This window comes from Stegostoma tigrinum, chromosome 2, assembly GCF_030684315.1.
Source record: "Stegostoma tigrinum isolate sSteTig4 chromosome 2, sSteTig4.hap1, whole genome shotgun sequence".
In the NCBI taxonomy this organism is placed as follows: Eukaryota; Metazoa; Chordata; class Chondrichthyes; order Orectolobiformes; family Stegostomatidae; genus Stegostoma; species Stegostoma tigrinum.
Genome location: NC_081355.1, coordinates 162460719 through 162479721, shown reverse-complemented (window position 1 = coordinate 162479721; position 19003 = coordinate 162460719). Strand labels below are relative to the sequence as shown.

At 53.0% G+C, this 19003-nt stretch overlaps 1 protein-coding gene across 19 annotated transcripts in view; it reads right to left on the bottom strand.

The window, feature by feature from the left end:
- The window catches only part of LOC125463118 (plectin-like), a 392251-nt gene that overhangs the window by 89464 nt on the left and 283784 nt on the right, over positions 1–19003 (bottom strand). For all 19 annotated transcript variants that reach the window (XM_059640946.1, XM_059640955.1, XM_059640962.1 and 16 more), the window contains 10 exons: positions 15001–15116; positions 13493–13599; positions 10237–10356; positions 8923–9018; positions 7856–7983; positions 6485–6578; positions 5298–5452; positions 4234–4561; positions 2556–2633; positions 1103–1264 (listed from right to left, as the gene is read on the bottom strand). In XM_059640946.1, the coding sequence (XP_059496929.1) occupies positions 1103–1264; positions 2556–2633; positions 4234–4561; positions 5298–5452; positions 6485–6578; positions 7856–7983; positions 8923–9018; positions 10237–10356; positions 13493–13599; positions 15001–15116 (1384 nt within the window). The remainder of the gene's footprint in view (positions 1–1102; positions 1265–2555; positions 2634–4233; positions 4562–5297; positions 5453–6484; positions 6579–7855; positions 7984–8922; positions 9019–10236; positions 10357–13492; positions 13600–15000; positions 15117–19003) is intronic.

The window sequence follows — 19003 nt, the reverse complement described above, 5'->3', positions numbered from 1 at the left end:
ACTGCCCCCCCGGGGCCCACCCTCCCTGAGACCCTCCCCCAGAGACCCCTCCCTCCCCGAGACCGTCCCCTCAAGACTGACCCCTGGGACCCTCCCACTCCGAGACCCTTCCCCAGAGACTGCCCCCCCGGGACCCTCCCTCCCTGAGACCCTCCCCCAGAGACCCCTCCCTCCCCGAGACCGTCCCCTCAAGACTGACCCCTGGGACCCTCCCACTCCGAGACCCTTCCCCAGAGACCCTCCCTTCCAGAGACCCTCCCCTCGAGACCCTCCCTCACCGAGACTCTATCCCTGGGATACACTGTCCCCGAAACTCTCCCTCCCCGGGACCCTCCCCCTGAGACTTTCTCCTCGAGACTGACCCCCCAGGACCCTCCCCGAGTGACACTTCCTTAAGACTCTGCCCCGGAGGCCCTCCCTCCCCGAGACCCTCCCCTCGAGACTGGCCCCCGGGACCGTCCCACCCCCGAGACCCTCCCTCACCGAGACTCCCTCTCTGGGATATACTCTCCCCGAAACTCTCCCTCCCCAAGACCATCCCCGAGATCCTCCCCTTGAGGCCCTCCCCCAGAAAACCTTCATCACTGAGACTCTCTCCCTGGGATACACTATCCCCCCTGAGACCCTGCCCCCAGGATCCACTGCCCCTGAGACCCAGCCCTCCATGAACCCCCTTGGATCTTGGGGGGAGAGAGGGATTGTTAAGATCCACTCTCCATAAGGCCCTCCCCGAGGCCCCTTCTCTCACCAATATCGCCACATCCACCCCAACCCCCACCCCCAACCCCACACCCCCACCCCACATCCGCACCCCTAACCACACAACCCACTCCAACACCCCCACACGCCACCCACACACCCCACCCCCACCACTACATCCCACCCCCAAACCCAAACCCCACCCACACACCCCACCCCCACCCCTACATCCCCACCCCTAGATCCCCACCCCACATCCCACCCCCGCACCCACCCCCACACCCCCTCCCCCACGCCCACACCCCCTCCCCCACACCCCCTCCCCGCCCACCCCCACACCCCCTCCCTCCCCCACATCCCCACTCCTAACCACACCCCACACCCCATCCCCCACCCCCTTTACCGAGTAGTTGTCTTTCTTGGCTGCCATGTTGGTGTTTCGCTCGCTCCAATCATAATCAACCTCCTCCTCCTCCTTATCATTCAGCCACATCAACTCCTTGGTCGCCATGGAAACAAACGTGTTCAAACTCTCCAGGTTACGGAGTCGGGATTTGGAGGAATTCTAGATCAGAGGAATCCCGGAGTCAGTCAGCACAAAGATCCCAAGAGTGAAGGGAGGGGGAGGGGGGAGAGCGAAAGAGAGAGGGAGAAAGTGAGGGAGAGGAGCGGGAGCGGGAGGGGGGACAGAGGGAGAGAGTGAGAGAGAGGAGCGGGAGCGGGAGGGGGGACAGAGGGAGAGAGTGAGGGAGAGGAGCGGGAGGAGAGGGGGACAGAGGGAGAGAGTGAGGGAGAGGAGCGGGGGGGGACAGAGGGAGAGAGGGAGGGAGAGGAGCGGGAGGAGAGGGGGACAGAGGGAGAGAGTGAGGGAGAGGAGCAGGAGGAGAGGGGGACAGAGGGAGAGAGGGAGGGAGAGGAGTGGGAGGAGAGGGGGACGGAGGGAGAGAGTGAGGGAGAGGAGCGGGAGGAGAGGGGGACAGAGGGAGAGAGTGAGGGAGAGGAGCGGGACGAGAGGGGGACAGAGGGAGAGAGGGAGGGAGAGAGAGGAGCAGGAGGAGAGGGGGACAGAGGGAGAGAGGGAGGGAGAGAGAGGAGCAGGAGGAGAGGGGGACAGAGGGAGAGAGGGAGGGAGAGGGGGATAGAGGGAGAGGGGGAGGGAGAGGAGCAGGGGGAGAGGGATTAGTTTTCCACAAACATACCATTTCCTAGCCTGGAGAAGGCAGCCTGTCAGCATGTGAGGGGAGGGGAGGGAGAGGTGAGGGGAGGGAGAGATGAGGGGAGGGAGAGATGAGGGGAGGGAGAAGTGGGGGGAGGGAGAAGTCGGGGGAGGGAGAAGTCAGGGGAGGGAGAAGTCGGGGGAGGGAGAAGTCGGGGGAGGGGTGGGAGAGGTCGGGGAGGGAAAAGTGAGTGGAGGCGAGGACAGTGTCGGGAGAAGCGAGGGGAATGGAGGGGAGGGAGAAGTGAGGGGAGGGAGAAGCGAGGGGAGTGGAGGGGAGGGGAGAGAGAGGTGTGGGGAGTGAAGGGGGTGGGAGAAGTGGGGGGATGCGATGGAAGGGAGAAGTGAGGGGTGGAGAAGGGAGGGGAGTGGAGGCAAGGGGAGGGAGGAGTGAGGGGAGGGCAGGGAGAAGTGAGGGGAATGGAGGTGAAGGGAGGGAGAAGTGAGGGGAGTAAAGGGGAGGGGAGGGAGAAGTGAGGGGAGTAAAGGGGAGTGGAGGGAGAAGTGAGGGGAGTAAAGGGGAGGGGAGGGAGAAGTGAGGGGAGTGGAGGGAGAAGTGGGGGGAGTAAAGGGGAGGGGAGGGAGAAGTGAGGGGAGTGGAGGGAGAAGTGAGGGGAGTGGAGGGGAGGGAGAAACTCACCAGCAGCTTAGCGTACTGAAGGTCGAGTTTACCAAGATAATCCCTGTATGCTGTCTGGTTACTGGGTGATAACTGGGCCTAGAGACAATAAACACAGAGATTACCAACAGCTACTTCACATCCAATATGAGCATGGGCAATAGGAGTGTGTGTGTGTGTGTGTGTGTCTGTGTGTGTGTGTGTGTGTGTGTCTGTGTGTGTGTGTGTGTGTGTGTGTGTGTGTCTGAGAATGTGTGGGTTTGTGTGTGTGACTGTGTGTATGTCTATGTGTTTGTGTATGCGTGTCTGTGTTTGTGTCTCTGTGAGTGTGTGTGTCTGTGTGTGTGTGTGTGTGTGTGTCTGTGTGTGTCTGTCTGCATGTCTGAGAGTGTGCGGTCTGAGAGTGACAGTCTGAGAGTGGGGCTCTGTCTCACAGTGAGACTCTGCCTGAGAGCGAGAGTCTGCCTGAGAGCGAGACAATGCGAGTGAAAGTCTGAGAGTCAGAGTCTGTCTGAGAGTGAGAGTCAGAGTGATAGTCTGTCTGAGAGTGAGAGGCTATCTGAGCGTGAGAGTCTGAGAGTGGGACTCTGTCTGAGGGTGAGAGTGTGTGGTCTGTCTGAGAGTGGGACTCTGTCTGAGAGCGAGAGTCAGAGTGACAGTCTGCCTGAGAGCGAGAGTCTGCCTGAGAGCGAGACAATGCGAGTGAAAGTCTGAGAGTCAGAGTCTGTCTGAGAGTGAGAGTCAGAGTGATAGTCTGTCTGAGAGTGAGAGGCTATCTGAGCGTGAGAGTCTGAGAGCGAGAATCTGCCTGAGAGCGAGAGTCTGCCTGAGAGCGAGAGCCTGTCTGAGAGCAAGAGTCAGAGTGACAGTCTGTCTGAGAGCGAGAGTCAGAGTGACAGTCTGTCTGAGCGCCACAGTCTGTCTGAGCGCGAGACTCTGTCTGAGCGCGAGACTCTGCGAGTGAAACTCTGAGAGTGAGAGTCTCTCTGAGAGTGAGAGTCAGAGTCTGTCTGAGTGCGAGAGTCTGAGAATGAGAGTCTGTCTGAGAGCGAGAGTCAGAGTGATAGTCTGCCTGAGAGCGAGAGTCTGCCTGAGCGCAAGAGTCTGCCTGAGCGCGAGAGGCTGTCTGAACGCGAGAGGCTGTCTGAGAGCGAGAGTCTGCCTGAGCGCGAGAGTCTGTCTGAGAGCGAGAGCCTGTCTGAGAGCGAGAGCCTGTCTGAGAGCGAGAGCCTGTCTGAGAGCGAGAGTCTGTGAGTGAGAGTCTGCCTGAGAGTGAGAGTCTGCCTGAGAGTGAGAGTCTGTCTGAGAGCGAGAGTCTGAGAATGAGAGTCTGCCTGAGAGTGAGAGTCTGTGAGTGAGAGTCTGCCTGAGAGTGAGAGTCTGCCTGACAGTGACGGTTAGGGTAACATGGACGTACATGGATTAGTGTAGGTTAGATGGGCTTCATATCGGTATGACAGGTCGGCACAACATCGAGGGCCAAAGGGCCTGTACTGTGCTGTAATGTTCTATGTTCTATGAGTGAGAGTCTGTCTGAGAGCGAGAGTCTGACAGAGAGAGAGTCTGACAGAGAGAGAGTCTCAGTCTGAGAGAGAGTCTCAGCCTGAGAGAGAGACTCAGCCTGACAGCGAGACTCAGCGAGTGAGAGTCTGTCTGAGTGAGAGTCTGTCTGAGCGTTGGTGTCTCCTTGACCTCTTACCTCCTCAGCTCGTGCTCTCTCAATCTTTACTCGGAAATCCTCGATAGACTGATGTAATCCTCGATGAGCTCCCAGCTGGGACTGCACTGTCGGCAGGTCGACACCCCACTCCGCAACATCTAGGCGCCTCTGGTTCTCCTCTATCCACTCCAGCAGTTCCTGGATATACTTCAGAGCCACTCCATCCATAGCAGGGCTGGCCTTTGACGGGGACAGTCTGGTCTGAGTTATCACTGTGGTTGATGTTATTGGTTGTTGGACTCCAGACTTAAACCGGAGAGTGTACTCTGTCCGTGTAGTGACCAGGAACTCATGCAGACGGAACACCCTACAGTACAAGAGAACAATTAGTGACAGAACGTACCCCCTCCCTCTGACCTGAAAAATACAGACTCTCAGAAAACAATTCACCAAGCATTACGCACATCTACGGCAACAACAGGTAACGCTGAAACGATGGGGGAGCTACAGTGGACATAACCATGGCCTGACCCTGGTCCTGCCCCGCCCCTCATGTTGCTGAGCCTTCTGACCCCATCCAGACCTGCCCGACCCATTCCCTCTGACACCATCCTGACCTGCCCGACCCACATTTCTGACCCCATCCAGACCTGCCCGACCCATTCCCTCTGACCCCATCCTGACCTGCGCGACCCATACTTCTGACCCCATCCAGACCTGCCCGACCCATTCCCTCTGACCCCATCCTGACCTGCGCGACCCATACTTCTGACCCCATCCTGACCTGCCCGACCCATTCCCTCTGACCCATCCTGACCTGCCCAACCCATCCTGACCTGCCCAACCCGTTCCCTCTGACCCATCCTGACCTGCCCGACCCATTCCCTCTGACCCCATCCTGACCTGCCTGACCCATTCCCTCTGACCCATCCTGACCTGCCCGACGCATTCCCCCAGACCTCTGCCTGACCTGCCCGACTCATGCCCCCTGACCCCAGCCTGACCTGCATGACCCATGCCCTCTGACCCCATCCTGACCTGCCCGGCCCATTCCCCGACCCCATCCTGACCTGCCCGACCCATGCCCCCTGACCCAGCCTGACCTGCGGTACATCTGCTCTGCCTGCGGATGTCTGCCATCCTTCAGGGTCTGGACATCATTGAAGAGGCTTCGAATCAAACTGTCTGATTTGTCCAGGTCATGTTCCAAGACAGCAACGTTCTGAGGGGTTTTCCCAGCGTTTAACAACCGGATATCCTGTCAGGGAGAGCAGGATCAGCATTCAATGTGTCGTCGTGTACGTACTCCCCGGATTCCGTCTCTCTCATATACATTCCCTCTCCTTTCCTGGGGATGCTGGTTTTCAGCGAGCCCTCCCTCAGCGCATGTCCCCATGCTAACTTCCAACTTGCTTAATTCATCTTCCTCTTCCACTTTATCCTAAATATTTCTTTCAACTGTGATCAGGATAAAACCATTGTGTCTTCACTTTATTTGACTACATTTCTCTCCCTATCATTGGGAATCCTTTCAAGTCTTAAATTTCTCTGTTTGATTTAACCCATTCTGCCTACTGGGGCATGCAGCTACTTCTGTGCACACTCTACCATTGCCTTCTTTCTCCCTCTTTTTTCTTTCATTCATTCACAGGATGAGGGCATTGCTGACCGGGCAGCATTTATTGCCCATCCTGAATTGCCCAGAAGGCAGTTAATAGTCAACCACATTGCTGTGGGTCTGGAATCACATGTAGACCAGACCAGGAAAGGACGGCAGTTTCCTTTCCTAAAGGACAATAATGACCCAGATGGGTTTTTCCTGACAATTGACAATAAATTCATGGTCATCATTAGATTCTTAATTCCAGATATTTTAATAAATTCAAATTCCACCATCTGCCGCAGTGCGGTTTGAACCCAAGTTCCCAGAGCATTATCTGTGTCTCTGGATTAACAGCCCAGCGATAATACCACTAGGCATTGCCTCCCTCCACTTGACTCTTAAATACCCTCTGAGCAATTAGGGACGGGCAATAAATGCTGGCATAGCCAGCAACACCCACGTTCCCAAGAAAGAATGGAGAAAATGAAACAGTGCCCATTCACTCTTCCAGCGTACCCTTCTTTTCCCTGTCCAATTTCTCTCCACACCTCTCTCAGTATGCTATCTCCTTGCTCACAGTTCTGTACATCTCCTCTGTCTCTGGTACATCCACACTCTCTCCATCTCTTTCTGCCTGTTTACACACTGCCCTCTCCCTGTCTGTTCACTTGTTAAGGGGTCACTCACAGATTTGAGCATTGCGTCAGACTGTTTGATTTGTTCTTCACACGTGTTCGATTCCTGCTGAATCCTCAAGATAACCCTTTGGAATCGCTCCTGTCTGAAAGCAAAGGAGGGAACAGATACTCAGTCAAACAATCACTGTGGACTGGATTCTCAGCTGAACACAAATAGCCCTCTGCAATGTCTGCATTTGCAAAGCAGCATCAGACTTACAACTGGCCTGGGGTCTCAGAAGGGGTTAGTGAACCAGATGGACAATTCATGAGAGGTTCATGGTCAGCATTAGATTCTTAATTCTATCTGCCATGGCACAAATTGAAGCTGGGTCCTCACAACATTAGCTGAGTTTCTGGACGATTTGTCCAGTGCTAATACCACTGGGCCATCAATTCCACAGCAAATGTGACTGATCCAGGATTATGGGGAGAGAGCGGGGCAGTGGGATCTGTTTGGGGATTGACCCAGGATTATGGGGAGAGAGCGGGGCAGTGGGATCTGTTTAGGGATTGATACAGGGCTATGGGAGGAGAGAGGGGTAGTGGGATCTGTTTGGGGATTGATACAGGATTATGGGGAGAGAGCGGGGTAGTGGGATCTGTTTGGGGATTGACCCAGGATTATGGGGAGAGAGCGGGGCAGTGGGATCTGTTTGGGGATGAAACAGGATTATGGGGAGAGAGAGGGGCAGTGGGATCTGTTTGGGGATTGATACAGGGCTATGGGGAGAGCGGGGCAGTGGGATTATTTTGGTGATTGATACAGGGCTATGGGGAGAGAGGGGGGCAGTGGGATTAATTTGGGGATTGATACAGGGCTATGGGGAGAGAGGGGAGCAGTGGGATTAATTTGGGGATTGATACAGGGTCTATGGGGGGGAAGAGAGAGGGGCAGTGGGATTCATTTGGGGATTGATACAGGGCTATGGGGAGAGACAGGGGCAGTGGGATTAATTTGGGGATTGATACAGGGTCTATGGGGGGGGAAGAGAGAGGGGCAGTGGGATTCATTTGGGGATTGATACAGGGCTATGGGGAGAGACGGGGCAGTGGGATTAATTTGGGGATTGGTACAGGGCTATGGGGAGAGACGGGGCAGTGGGATTAGTTTGGGGAATGGTACAGTGATATGGGGAGTGAGAGGGTTGGTGGAATTTGTTTAGGGATTAATCCAGGGCTATGGGGAGAGAGTGAGGCAGTAGGGATTAGTCTGGAATTCCATCTTAAATGACATGATATCCTCAGAGTAAGCAGCAAGTGAATTTTCTGGAGAATTGAGAAGGTTACACTTGCTGTGCCCTTTATTTGGAGAGATATCAAAACCATGTCATCTTAAAATGTTTGTGCAATAGTTCTGGTCAGCAGGAAAAGCACCAACCTCTCAAACTCGCTGCGTAGAACCCTTTCCCGCTCCAGAATGGCAACATGTAGTTTTCCCCACTCCTTCTCCACATCGATCGGGTGGTAACCTGCTGGCACCTTGAGGCGGCCCTCCTGTACAGCACCCTGTAACAGGCACACACAGAGTTACAGCACCCAGTAACAGGCACACACACAGGTACAGCACCCTCTAACAGGCACACACAGAAGTACAGCACCTGTAACAGGCACACACAGAGGTACAGCACCCTGTAACAGGTACACACAGAGTTACACCACCCTGTAACAGGCACACACAGAGTTACAGCACCCTGTAACAGGCACACACACAGGTACAGCACCCTCTAACAGGCACACACAGAGGTACAGCACCCTGTAACAGGCACACACAGAGCTACAGCACCCTGTAACACACACACACACAGAGCTACAGCACCCTCTAACAGGCGCACACAGAGTTACAGCACCCTCTAACAGGCACACACAGAGTTACACCACCCTATCGCAGGTACACACAGAGCTACAGCACCCTGTAACAGGCACACAAAGAGCTACAGCACCCTGTAACAGGCACACACAGAGTTACAGCACCCTCTAACAGGCACACAGAGCTACAGCACCCTGTAACAGGCACACACAGAGTTACAGCACCCTGTAACAGGCACACACAGAGTTACAGCACCCTGTAACAGGCACACACAGAGTTACAGCACCCTCTAACAGGCACACAGAGCTACAGCACCCTGTAACAGGCACACAGAGCTACAGCACCCTCTAACAGGCACACACAGAGTTACAGCACCCTGTAACAGGCACACACAGAGCTACAGCACCCTGTAACACACGCACACACAGAGCTACAGCACCCTCTAACAGGCGCACAGAGAGTTCAGCACCCTCCAACAGGCACACACAGAGTTACAGCACCCTCTAACAGGCACACACAGAGTTACAGCACCCTGTAACAGGCACACACAGAGTTACAGCACCCTGTAACAGGCACACACAGAGCTACAGCATGCTGGAACAGACGCAGAGTGGAAGCACGATGGAATGAAGACATACCTCCAGTTTTTTGAACAGAGTCTTGCTGCGTTGTTTCTCCGTCTCTCGAATGGGCAGATCTGATTCTTTAAACTTCAGGAACTGTCTCCACAGAACCTTTAAAAAATCACAGCCAAGTTAGTTGTGACAGAACCAACATAAACTTTTGATATTTTCCAGGATTGAGTACGAGGCATTAACAGACCCTGGGATCCATTACAGGGCATTAACAGACTCTGGGATCAGGTACGGCGCATTAACAGACTCTGGGATCGGGTACAGAGCATTAACAGACTCTGGGATCGGGTACGGGGCATTAACAGACTCTGGGATCGGGTACGGTGCATTAACAGACTCTGGATCGGGTACAGGGCACTAAGAGGCTCTGGGATCGGGTAAGGTGCATTAACAGACTCTGGGATCGGGTACGGAGCATTAACAGACTCTGGGATCGGGTACGGGGCATTAACAGACTCTGGGATCGGGTATGGGGCATTAACAGACTCTGGGGTCGTGTACGGAGCATTAACAGACTCTGGGATCGGGTACGGAGCATTAACAGACTCTGGGATCGGGTACGGAGCATTAACAGACTCTGGGATCGGGTACGGAGCGTTAACAGACTCTGGGGTCGGGTACGGAGCATCAACAGACTCTGGGATCGGGTACAGAGCATTAACAGACTCTGGGATCGGGTACGGAGCATTAACAGACTCTGGGATCGGGTACGGAGCATTAACAGACTCTGGGATCGGATACGGAGCACTAACAGACTCTGCGATCGGGTACAGAGCATTAACAGACTCTGTGATCGGGTAAGGTGCATTAACAGACTCTGGGATCGGATACGGAGCACTAACAGACTCTGGGCTTGGATAAGGTGCATTAACAGACTCTGGGATCGGGTAAGGTGCATTAAGGTGCATTAACAGACTCTGGGATTGGGTACAGGGCACTAACAGTCTCTGGGATCGGGTAAGGTGCATTAACAGACTCTGGATCGGGTACAGGGCACTAAGAGGCTCTGGGATCGGGTAAGGTGCATTAACAGACTCTGGGATTGGGTACGGTGCGTTAACAGACTCTGGGATCGGGTAAGGTGCATTTACGGACTCTGGGATCGGGTACAGGGCACTAACAGTCTCTGGGATCGGGTAAGGTGCATTAACAGTCTCTGGGATCGGCTAAGGTGCATTAACAGTCTCTGGGATCGGGTAAGGTGCATTAACAGTCGCTGTTATCCGATATGGTGCAGTAATAGGTTTCAAGATTGGATTTTGATTCTCCTGCTCCGAGAGACACAGGGTCACTTTGTAATGTGAAGAGATTCCTCACCTCCATCTCCTCATAGGTTCCTGGGAATTTCCTTTCCTCAAATATGGTGATGTGGTGACGAATCCACTGGATCAGCAATGTCACCACCTCATAGTACTCCTGCCATTGCAACTCGATGTCCTGCAGAAACAACATCGAGAACTCAGTCCCTCAGGTGCTGAGGGAGGGGATGGCATCATGGTATTATCAGTGGGCTGTTAATCCAGAGACCCAGACAACATTCTAGGGACCTGGGTACAAATCCCATGGCAGCAGATGGTGGAATTTGAATTCAATAAATAAATATCTGGAATTAGGAATCAAATAATGCCCTATACAGTAAATGGAAAAGTCCGAGGGAAAATTGATGAACAGAGAGATCTGGGTGTTCAGGTCCATTGTTCCCTGAAGGTGACAACGCAGGTCAATCGGGTGGTCAAGAAGGCATATGGCATGCTTTCCTTCATTGGGCGGGGTATTGAGTACAAGAGTTGGCAGGTCATGTTACAGTTGTATAGGACTTTGGTTCAGCCACATTTGGAGTATTGTGTACTGTTCTGGTCCCACATTACCAAAAAGATGTCGATGCTTTGGAGAGGGTGCAGAGGAAGTTCACCAGGATGTTAAAATTGTATCAGAGATAATGGGAACTGCAGATGCTGGCAAATCTGAGATAACAAAGTCATACGTACCCGCATGGGCCCAAGCTATGCCTGCCTCTTTGTAGTTTATGAGGAACAGTCCCTCTTCCGCACCTACACTGGCCCCAAACCCCACCTCTTCCTCCGTTACATTGATGACTGTATGAGCGCCGCCTCGTGCTCCCAAGAGGAGCTCGAATAGTTCATCCAGCTGTGTTCACCCAGCTCCACACTTTGTTATCACCAGGATGTTGCCTGGTATGGAGGGTGCTAGCTATGAAGAGAGTTTGAGTAGATTAGGATTATATTCATTAGAAAGACGGAGATTGAGGGGGGACCTGATTGAGGGCTACAAAATCATGAGGGGTATAGACAGGGTGGATAGCAAGAAGCTTTTTCCCAGAGTGGGAGACTCAATTACTAGGGGTCATGAGTTCAAAGTGAGAGGAGGAATATTTAAGGGAGATATGTGTGGAAAGTTCTTTACACAGAGGGTGGTGGGTGTCTGGAACGCGTTGCCAGCGGAGGTGGTAGACGCAGACACGATAGTGTCTTTTAAGATGTATCTGGACAGGTACATAGATGGGCAGGGAGCAAATGGACACAGGCCGTTAGAAAATAGATGACAGGTTAGGCAGAGGATCTCGATCGGTGCAGGCTTGGAGGGCTGAAGGGCCTGTTCCTGTGCTGTAATTTTCTTTGTTCTTTGAATCCATTACTGATTGTTGGAAAAGCCCATCTTGGTCACTGATGTCCTTTAGGGAAGGGAACTGCCATCCTTACCTGGTCTGGCCTACATGTGACTCCCTACATTGCCCCCCACAGCAATGTGATTAACTCTGAATTGCCCTATGGGCAATAAATGCTGCCTGACCAGCAACGCCCTCACCCTATTGATGAATTTGAAAAAAACTGGCTCTCTCTCTCCCAGTGACTGTGCCAACGCATGGGCACAGTGACCCGGCAGGGGTGGGGAAAAGGACAGGAGTTACCGTGGCAGGAAGAGGGTTCTGAATCCAGAGTGGAACTCTGGAGGTGATGGTATGTCAAAAAGTGAGACAGGCCAACAGGACTGGCTGCTCCGAGAACAGCTTTAACTGAGTGAGTAGAACCGGGAGGGGGACAGAGGGTAAAGTCCTTATTTTTGTGGTTTGCAGTTTGTTAAGAATCGGGAGAGAGAGAAAAACGTGATTTCTCATGATACATGAAACATGGTAGGAAGGGTCAGGGTTCCTGAGCCTGCATGCCCAGGTCAGCTGCATCCTTCTCTCTCTCTCTCTCTCTCTCTCTCTCTCTCCCCCACTTTTCTGACTTTAACTGTCTCTTTTGTTGGAAAGCTGGAAAGGTGTTGGAGTTTTCCGTGTGGGGAAGGGTTGTTGGCAGCAGCGATGATAGGAGCAAGGAGTCCTGGTTTCAGTAGGGCCGGAGCCTGAACTCGGGGCTTGCTGCAGGGAGCAGGGCTGCAGCAGGCCCACAGCAGGGACTCAGGCCAGAAGCCATGACCCAGCTCTATGTGGAGGGGAGTAGTGTCCGTGTAGGGGGGGGAGTAGGGTCCGCATTGGGGAGGGGGGAGTAGGGTCTGCGTGGGGGGGGGGGGAGTAGGGTCCGCATTGGGGAGGGGGGAGTAGGGTCCGCATTGGGGGGGGGGAGTAGGGTCCGCATTGGGGAGGGGGGAGTAGGGTCCACGTGGGGGGGGGGTAGGCTCCATGTGGGGGGGGGGAGTAGGATCCGTGTGGGGGGGGGGAGTAGGGTCCGTGTGGGGTGGGGGGGGAGTAGGGTCCGTGTGGGGTGGGGGGGGAGAGTAGGGTCGGTGTTGGGGGAGTAGGGTCCGTATGGGGGGGGGATGGAATAGGGTCCATGTGGGGGGGAGTAGGGTCTGTGTGCTGGGGGGTGGGGAGTAGGGTCAGTGTGGAGGGTGTAGGGTCTGTGTCGGGGGGGAGTAGGGTCCGTGTGGAGGGGGGAGTAGGATCCGTGTCAGGGGGGACGTAGGGTCCGTGTGCGGAGGGGGTGGGGTCCGTGTGTTGCGGGGGGGGGGGAGTGTAGGGTCCGTGTGGTGGGGGGGAGAGTAGGCTCCGTGTTGGTGGGGGGAGTAGGGTCCGTGTGGGGATTGGGGGATTTAGGGTCCGTGTGGGGGGTGGGGGGGTTAGGGTCCGTGTAGGGGGGGGAGTAGGGTCTGTGTGTGGGGAGTATGGTCCATGTGGGGGGCGTAGGGTCCACGTGGAGGGAGTGGGGTCCATGTCGGGGGTGAATGCAGTGGAAATCTAGAATAAAACGTTAGCTTAATGGTGAGCAGTAATAATTGTTCCAATCCCACTTGATTTGACATTGTCCTTTCAGGTCAGGAATAAGACCAGAAGATGTAGGAGCAGAACCACAGAGCAGCTCTCCATCATTTGGACTGGGACTGACCTGATGGTGTCTGTTATAAATAATACAATCTACTTATATCTGATATCAAACTGAAAGTGAGGTGAGACCCTCGTTGGTAGAAGGACCTTCTTGGGAACAATGTCACTGAGTTCAGACACATGTGTGTATCCAGATCCATTGGAAAGGACTGAGGGTGGGTCCGAAACAGAGCTTACTAACAAACCAGCTCCTTTAGGAGGCTTACTCCCAGAACCAGAAAGACTTACATTGGCTCTAATCCCAGCCTCGACATTGGGAACTCGTGGCAGCGCATCGTACAGAGATGACACGTAGGTAATGATTGATTTCTCATCTGGGTGGGGCACATCCACATCTGGAACGTACAGAGAACAGTCAGCCAACAACAAGGCGGGGTGCTGTGGGGAAAGGCATAGGGACCCGGGGAGGGGGGTGGTCGCTCAGGGAGGGACAGGGTGGGGGTCAGGGTCAGACAAGTGAGGGAACAGCCAGTGGGAATGGTCAGGGGTTTTGGAAACACAGAGTCAAAGATAGCAGCAAATAAACAGGAAGAATGGGAGTTGCGGGGGGAGGCTGAGGGAGAGAGGGGTATAGAGGGGGAGTGGGAGGAAGGAGATTACTGAGAGTGGGGACAGAGAGGGAGAGGGGAGATTAAGGGGAGTGGGGGAGAAGGGAGAGGGAGGGGGCAGATTAAGGAGAGTGGGGACAGAGAGGGAGGGGGAGAGGGGAGTTTATGGAGTGTGGGGACAGAGATGGAGAAGGGAGATTAAGGGGAGTGGGGACAGATGGGGAGTGGGAGGGGGTAGAGTGGCAGAGAGAGGAGAGGGAGGGAGGAGATTATAGAGATTGGGGACAGACAGGGAGAGGGGAGAGTGAGGGGGGGATATTACGCAGAGTGGGGGAAAGCGGAAAGGGAGGTGGAAGATTAAGGGGAGTGAGGGACTGGGAGGGGGAGGGGGAGATTATGGAGATTGGGGTGGGGGGGAGAGAGGAGATTAAGGAGAATGGGAGAGTGGGGGAGGAGGGCGGAGATTAAGGGGAGTGGTGGAGTGGGGAGCAGGAGGGAGGAGGTTATCGAGAGTGGGGGAGAGGGGAGGGGGGTGGAGGTTAAGGGGAGTGGTGGAGTGGGGAGCAGGAGGGAGGAGGTTATGGAGAGTGGGGGAGAGGGGAGTGGGGAGCAGGAGGGAGGGGATTATGGAGCGTGGGAGAGAGGAGAGGGGGGAGGGAGGGTGGAGATTAAGGGGAGTGGGTGAGGAGGGAGGGTGGAGATTAAGGGGAGTGGAAGAGAGGGGAGGGGGAGGGAGGAGATTAAGGGGAGTGGGAGAGAGGGGAGGGGGGAGAGAGGGGAGGGTGGAGATTAAGGGGAGTGGGGAGTGGGGAGGGGAGTAGGGAGGGGGGAGATTAAGGGGAGTGGGGGAGTGGGGAGGGGGGGAGGGAGGGTGGAGATTAAGGGGAATGGGAGAGAGGGGAGTGGGAGAGAGGGGAGTTGGGGGGGGGAGGGTGGAGATTAAGGGGAATGGGAGAGAGGGGAATGGGAGAGAGGGGAGTTGGGGGGGGGAGGGAGGGTGGAGATTAAGGGGCGTGGGGGAAAGGTGCGATGATGGAGATTGGCGCAGCAGTGAGTGTTTGGGACAGGCCAGGGTCAGGCTGGGGATTGGGGTCAGCGTAGCGGCTGTGCATGGGGGTCGGGGTGGGCGCTACTGGGTCTGGGAGGTGACTGCAGCACTCTGGGAGCAGCAGGTCAAACTGTTGTTACCTTCAGGGTCCAGCAGCCTGGTGACCCCCAGCTCCCGCTCTGCAACGCTGAAGGCCTGCTCCAAGTTCTCCTGGTTCTTCTGTCGATAAACTTTATTCATATCTATCAAAATAGGCCTGAAAATAAAATGATAACTTTATACAGAGAACGCTCAACTATATCAGTAGGAATCGAGAGGAAGGGGCTGGGGGGAAGAGAGAGAGAGAGGAGCAATGGAGTGAGAGGAGCAGCAACAGTAAAGAGGAAAGAAGACATCACCTGGATCCGGAGCACACGGAGGCCATTCAGCCCCTCCAGCCTGCTCTATCACACAGCCTGATTGTGGTTACAACTCCGCTGTCCTGTCTGTCCCCAGTCCTCCAGCCCCACCAGCACTTCCTAACACCGACTGCATGAGGACCCTGTCACACTCAGCTTGAACACACTGACTGACACGAGCTCCACTGCTCTCAGGGAAGAGAATTCCAAACTCTTTACTTTCTGTTTCCATCAGACATGGACTGCACTGACAATTCCTACATCTGTTGACTATCCCTAGTTCCTCTTGATGTGAGCATCTTGCCAGGCCACTTCAGAGGGCAGTTCAGAGGAAACCACATTGCTTGGGTCTGGAGTCACATGTAGGCCAGACCAGGTAAGGATGGCAGTTTCCTTCCCTAAAGGGCATTAGTGACCCAGATGGGTTTTTCCAATAATTGACCATAAATTTCATGATGATGTTTCAGAGACCAGTGTTATATATCACAACCATACACTTCCCTCCCTTTCACATCCAAACAGAAACAGCACGATCAGGAGGAGGCCATTCAGCCCTTTGAGCCTGCTCCATCATTTAATACAGTCATGGCTGATCTGATTGGTTGCTCAAAACCACATTCGTACCTTCATTGATAACCGCTCGCTTAACGAGAATCTCCTCATGTATGCCTTAAAATTATTCAAGTAGTTAGCACTGCAGCCTCACAGCGTCAGGGACCCGGGTTCAATTCCAGCCTCGGGTGAACGTCTGTGTGGAGTTTGCACATTCTCCCCGTGTCTGCGTGGGTTTCCTCCGGGTGCTCCGGTTTCCTCCCACTGTCCAAAGATGTGCAGGTTAGATGGATTGGCCATGCTCAATGCAGGGTTACAGGGATAGGATGGTTGTGTGGGTCCAGGTGGGATGCTCAAGAACAAAGAACAAAGAAAATTACGGCACAGGAACAGGCCCTTCGGCCCTCCAAGCCTGCGCTGATCCAGCTAAGCACACAAGAACTAGGAACAGGAGTAGGCCGTTCGGCCCTTCGAGCCTGCTCTGCCATTCAATAAGATCATGGCTGATCTTTTCGTGGACTCAGATCCATTTAGCCTCATTCTCCTTAATCCCTTTATTGTTCAAAAAAAATCTACCTTAGCTTTAAAAACGTTCACTGAAGAAGCATCAACTACTTCACTGGGAAGGAATTCCACAGATTAACAACCCTCTGAGTGAAGAAGTTCCTTCTCAATTCGGTCCTAAATCTGCTCCCTCTAATCTTGAGGCTCTGCTCTCTTGTCCTAGCTTCACCTGCCAGTGGGAACATCCTCTCTACTTCTATCTTATCTATTCCCTTCATAATTTTATATGTTTATATAAGATCCCCCCTCAGTCTTCTGAATTCCAATTAATATAATCCTAATCTACTCAGTCTCTCCTCATAAGCCACCCCCTCAACTCCGGAATCAACCTAGTGAACCTCCTCTGCACCCCCTCCAGTGCCAGTACATCCTTCCGCAAGTAAGGAGATGAAAACCGCACACAGTACTCCAGGTGTGGCCTCACCAGCACCTGGTACAGCTGCAACATACCTCTCTGCTTTTAACTCAATCCCTTTAGCAATGAAGGACAAAATTCCATTTGCCTTCCTAATTACTTGTACCTGCAGACCAACCTTCTGTGATTCATGGACAAGGACACCCAGGTCCCTCTGCACAGCAGCATGCTGTAACTTTTTACCATTTAAGTAATAATCCCTTTTACTATTACTCCTACCAAAATGTATGACTTCACATTTATTTACATTGTATTCCATCCGCCGGACCTTTGCCCACTCACTCTATATACCTATCTTCCTCTGTAAAGTTTCACAGTCCTCCGCAATAATTTGCTCTGTTACTCATCTTGTTGTCATGATCCTCTAAGTAAACTTGTTGCCTATTTTACAAGGATCTGTATCCTTCTGCTCCCTGCCCATTCATGTATCTGTCCAGATATATCTTAAAAGACAGTAACGTGTCTGCGTCTACCACCTCCGCTGGCAACGCGTTCCAGGCACCCACCACCCTCTGTGTAAAGGACTTTCCACGGATATCTCCCTTAAACTTTCCTCCTCTCACTTTGAACTCATGACCCCTAGTAATTGAGTCCCCCACTCTGGGAAAAAGCTTCTTGCTATCCACTCTGTCTATACCCCTCATGATTTTGTAGACCTCAATCAGGTCCCCCCTCAACCTCTGTCTTTCTAATGTAAATAATCCTAATCTGCTCAACCTCTCTTCATAGCTAGCACCCTCCATACCAGGCAACATCCTGGTGAACCTCCTCTGCACCCTCTCCTCTGCACTCAGAAACCCAGATCCCACTGCAGCTCAGAGCTCCACAATCTCTCGCTGTTTAGATTATAATCTTCATTTTTACTCTTTCTGCCAAAAAGGACAGTTTCACACTTTCATGCATTGTATTCTGTTGGCCAGATCTTTGACCATTTAGTTCATCTTTTATTTTTTGTAGCCTCCTAATGCCAACTTCACATCTCACTTTCTGACCTGTCCTTGTCATCAGCAAATTTTGCTCCCGTACCTTCCATCCCTGAACAGAAACAAAGAAATACAAGCTGCAGTAGGTCATTCAGCTTGATGAGTCTGCACCAATATCCATTATGTTTATGGCTGATCATCCTACTCAATAGCCTGCTCTTACTTTGCTGGTGCAGTTCTCCATGTGCTCTCTCTCAATGTTGGCCACTGCCTTTCTACTGTAACTCCCAATCATTCAATGCCAACTCACATCTCATACATCACAGCTTCAACAAAACCATGCTAACTCTGCCTGATTACCCTGATCTTAACCATGTGCCCCATTATAATGTCTTTAGTAGTAGCTTCTAACATTTTTCCCACAACAGATGTTAAGCTAGCTGGTTCCCTTCTTCTTTTCTCACATTCATTCTCTCTCTCACTTACACACATTTGCTGTTACACTCACACACACTTATTCACAGAAGATGGACTGGCAGACAGTGTTAATCTCACTGGGTTAGTCATCCAGGACCTCAGGCTGATGTTCTGGGGACATGGCTTCAAATGTTACTCTGGCAAATAGAATTGAAAGCTGGCTTAATGACAACTATGTAAACACTGTCAACTGTTAAAACATAACATCTGGCTCACTAGTGTCCGTTAGGGAAGGAAATCTGCCATCCTTACTCAGGCCCTCGAGCAATGAATACCGGCCTGGTCAGTGACACCCATATTTCTCTCTCTCTCATTCACACGCCCTCTCACACTTCCTCTATCCCCAGTCTCTCTCTCAGTCTCTCTAACACACACACACTACTGGTCATACTGCTCACACACACACATTCCCTCATATCTCTGACCCCCACCACACACTCCATTTGTCTCCCACAGTGTTTTTCATGCACACAGTCTCTCTCCTCCACTTCTCCCCCTCTCCTGTACAACCACTCTCTTTCTAGCATGTTCTGTTTCCCCCACCTGCTTTTTCTCTCTCCCCATTTACATTTCACGCTCTCAGTCTCTCCCCCACACCCTCTTCACCCCCACACACACTCACTCTCCCTCTCTATTTCTCACAAACACACACACACACTCTTTCTCTCTCACACATTTTCTCTCCCTCTACCCACTCTCTCTCCGTCTGACAAAAATTCAAAAGAACTGCGGATGTAGAAATCAGAAGCAATAACAGAAATTGCTGGAAAATCTCAGCAAGTACTGCAGCATCTGTGGAGAGAAAGCAGAGTTA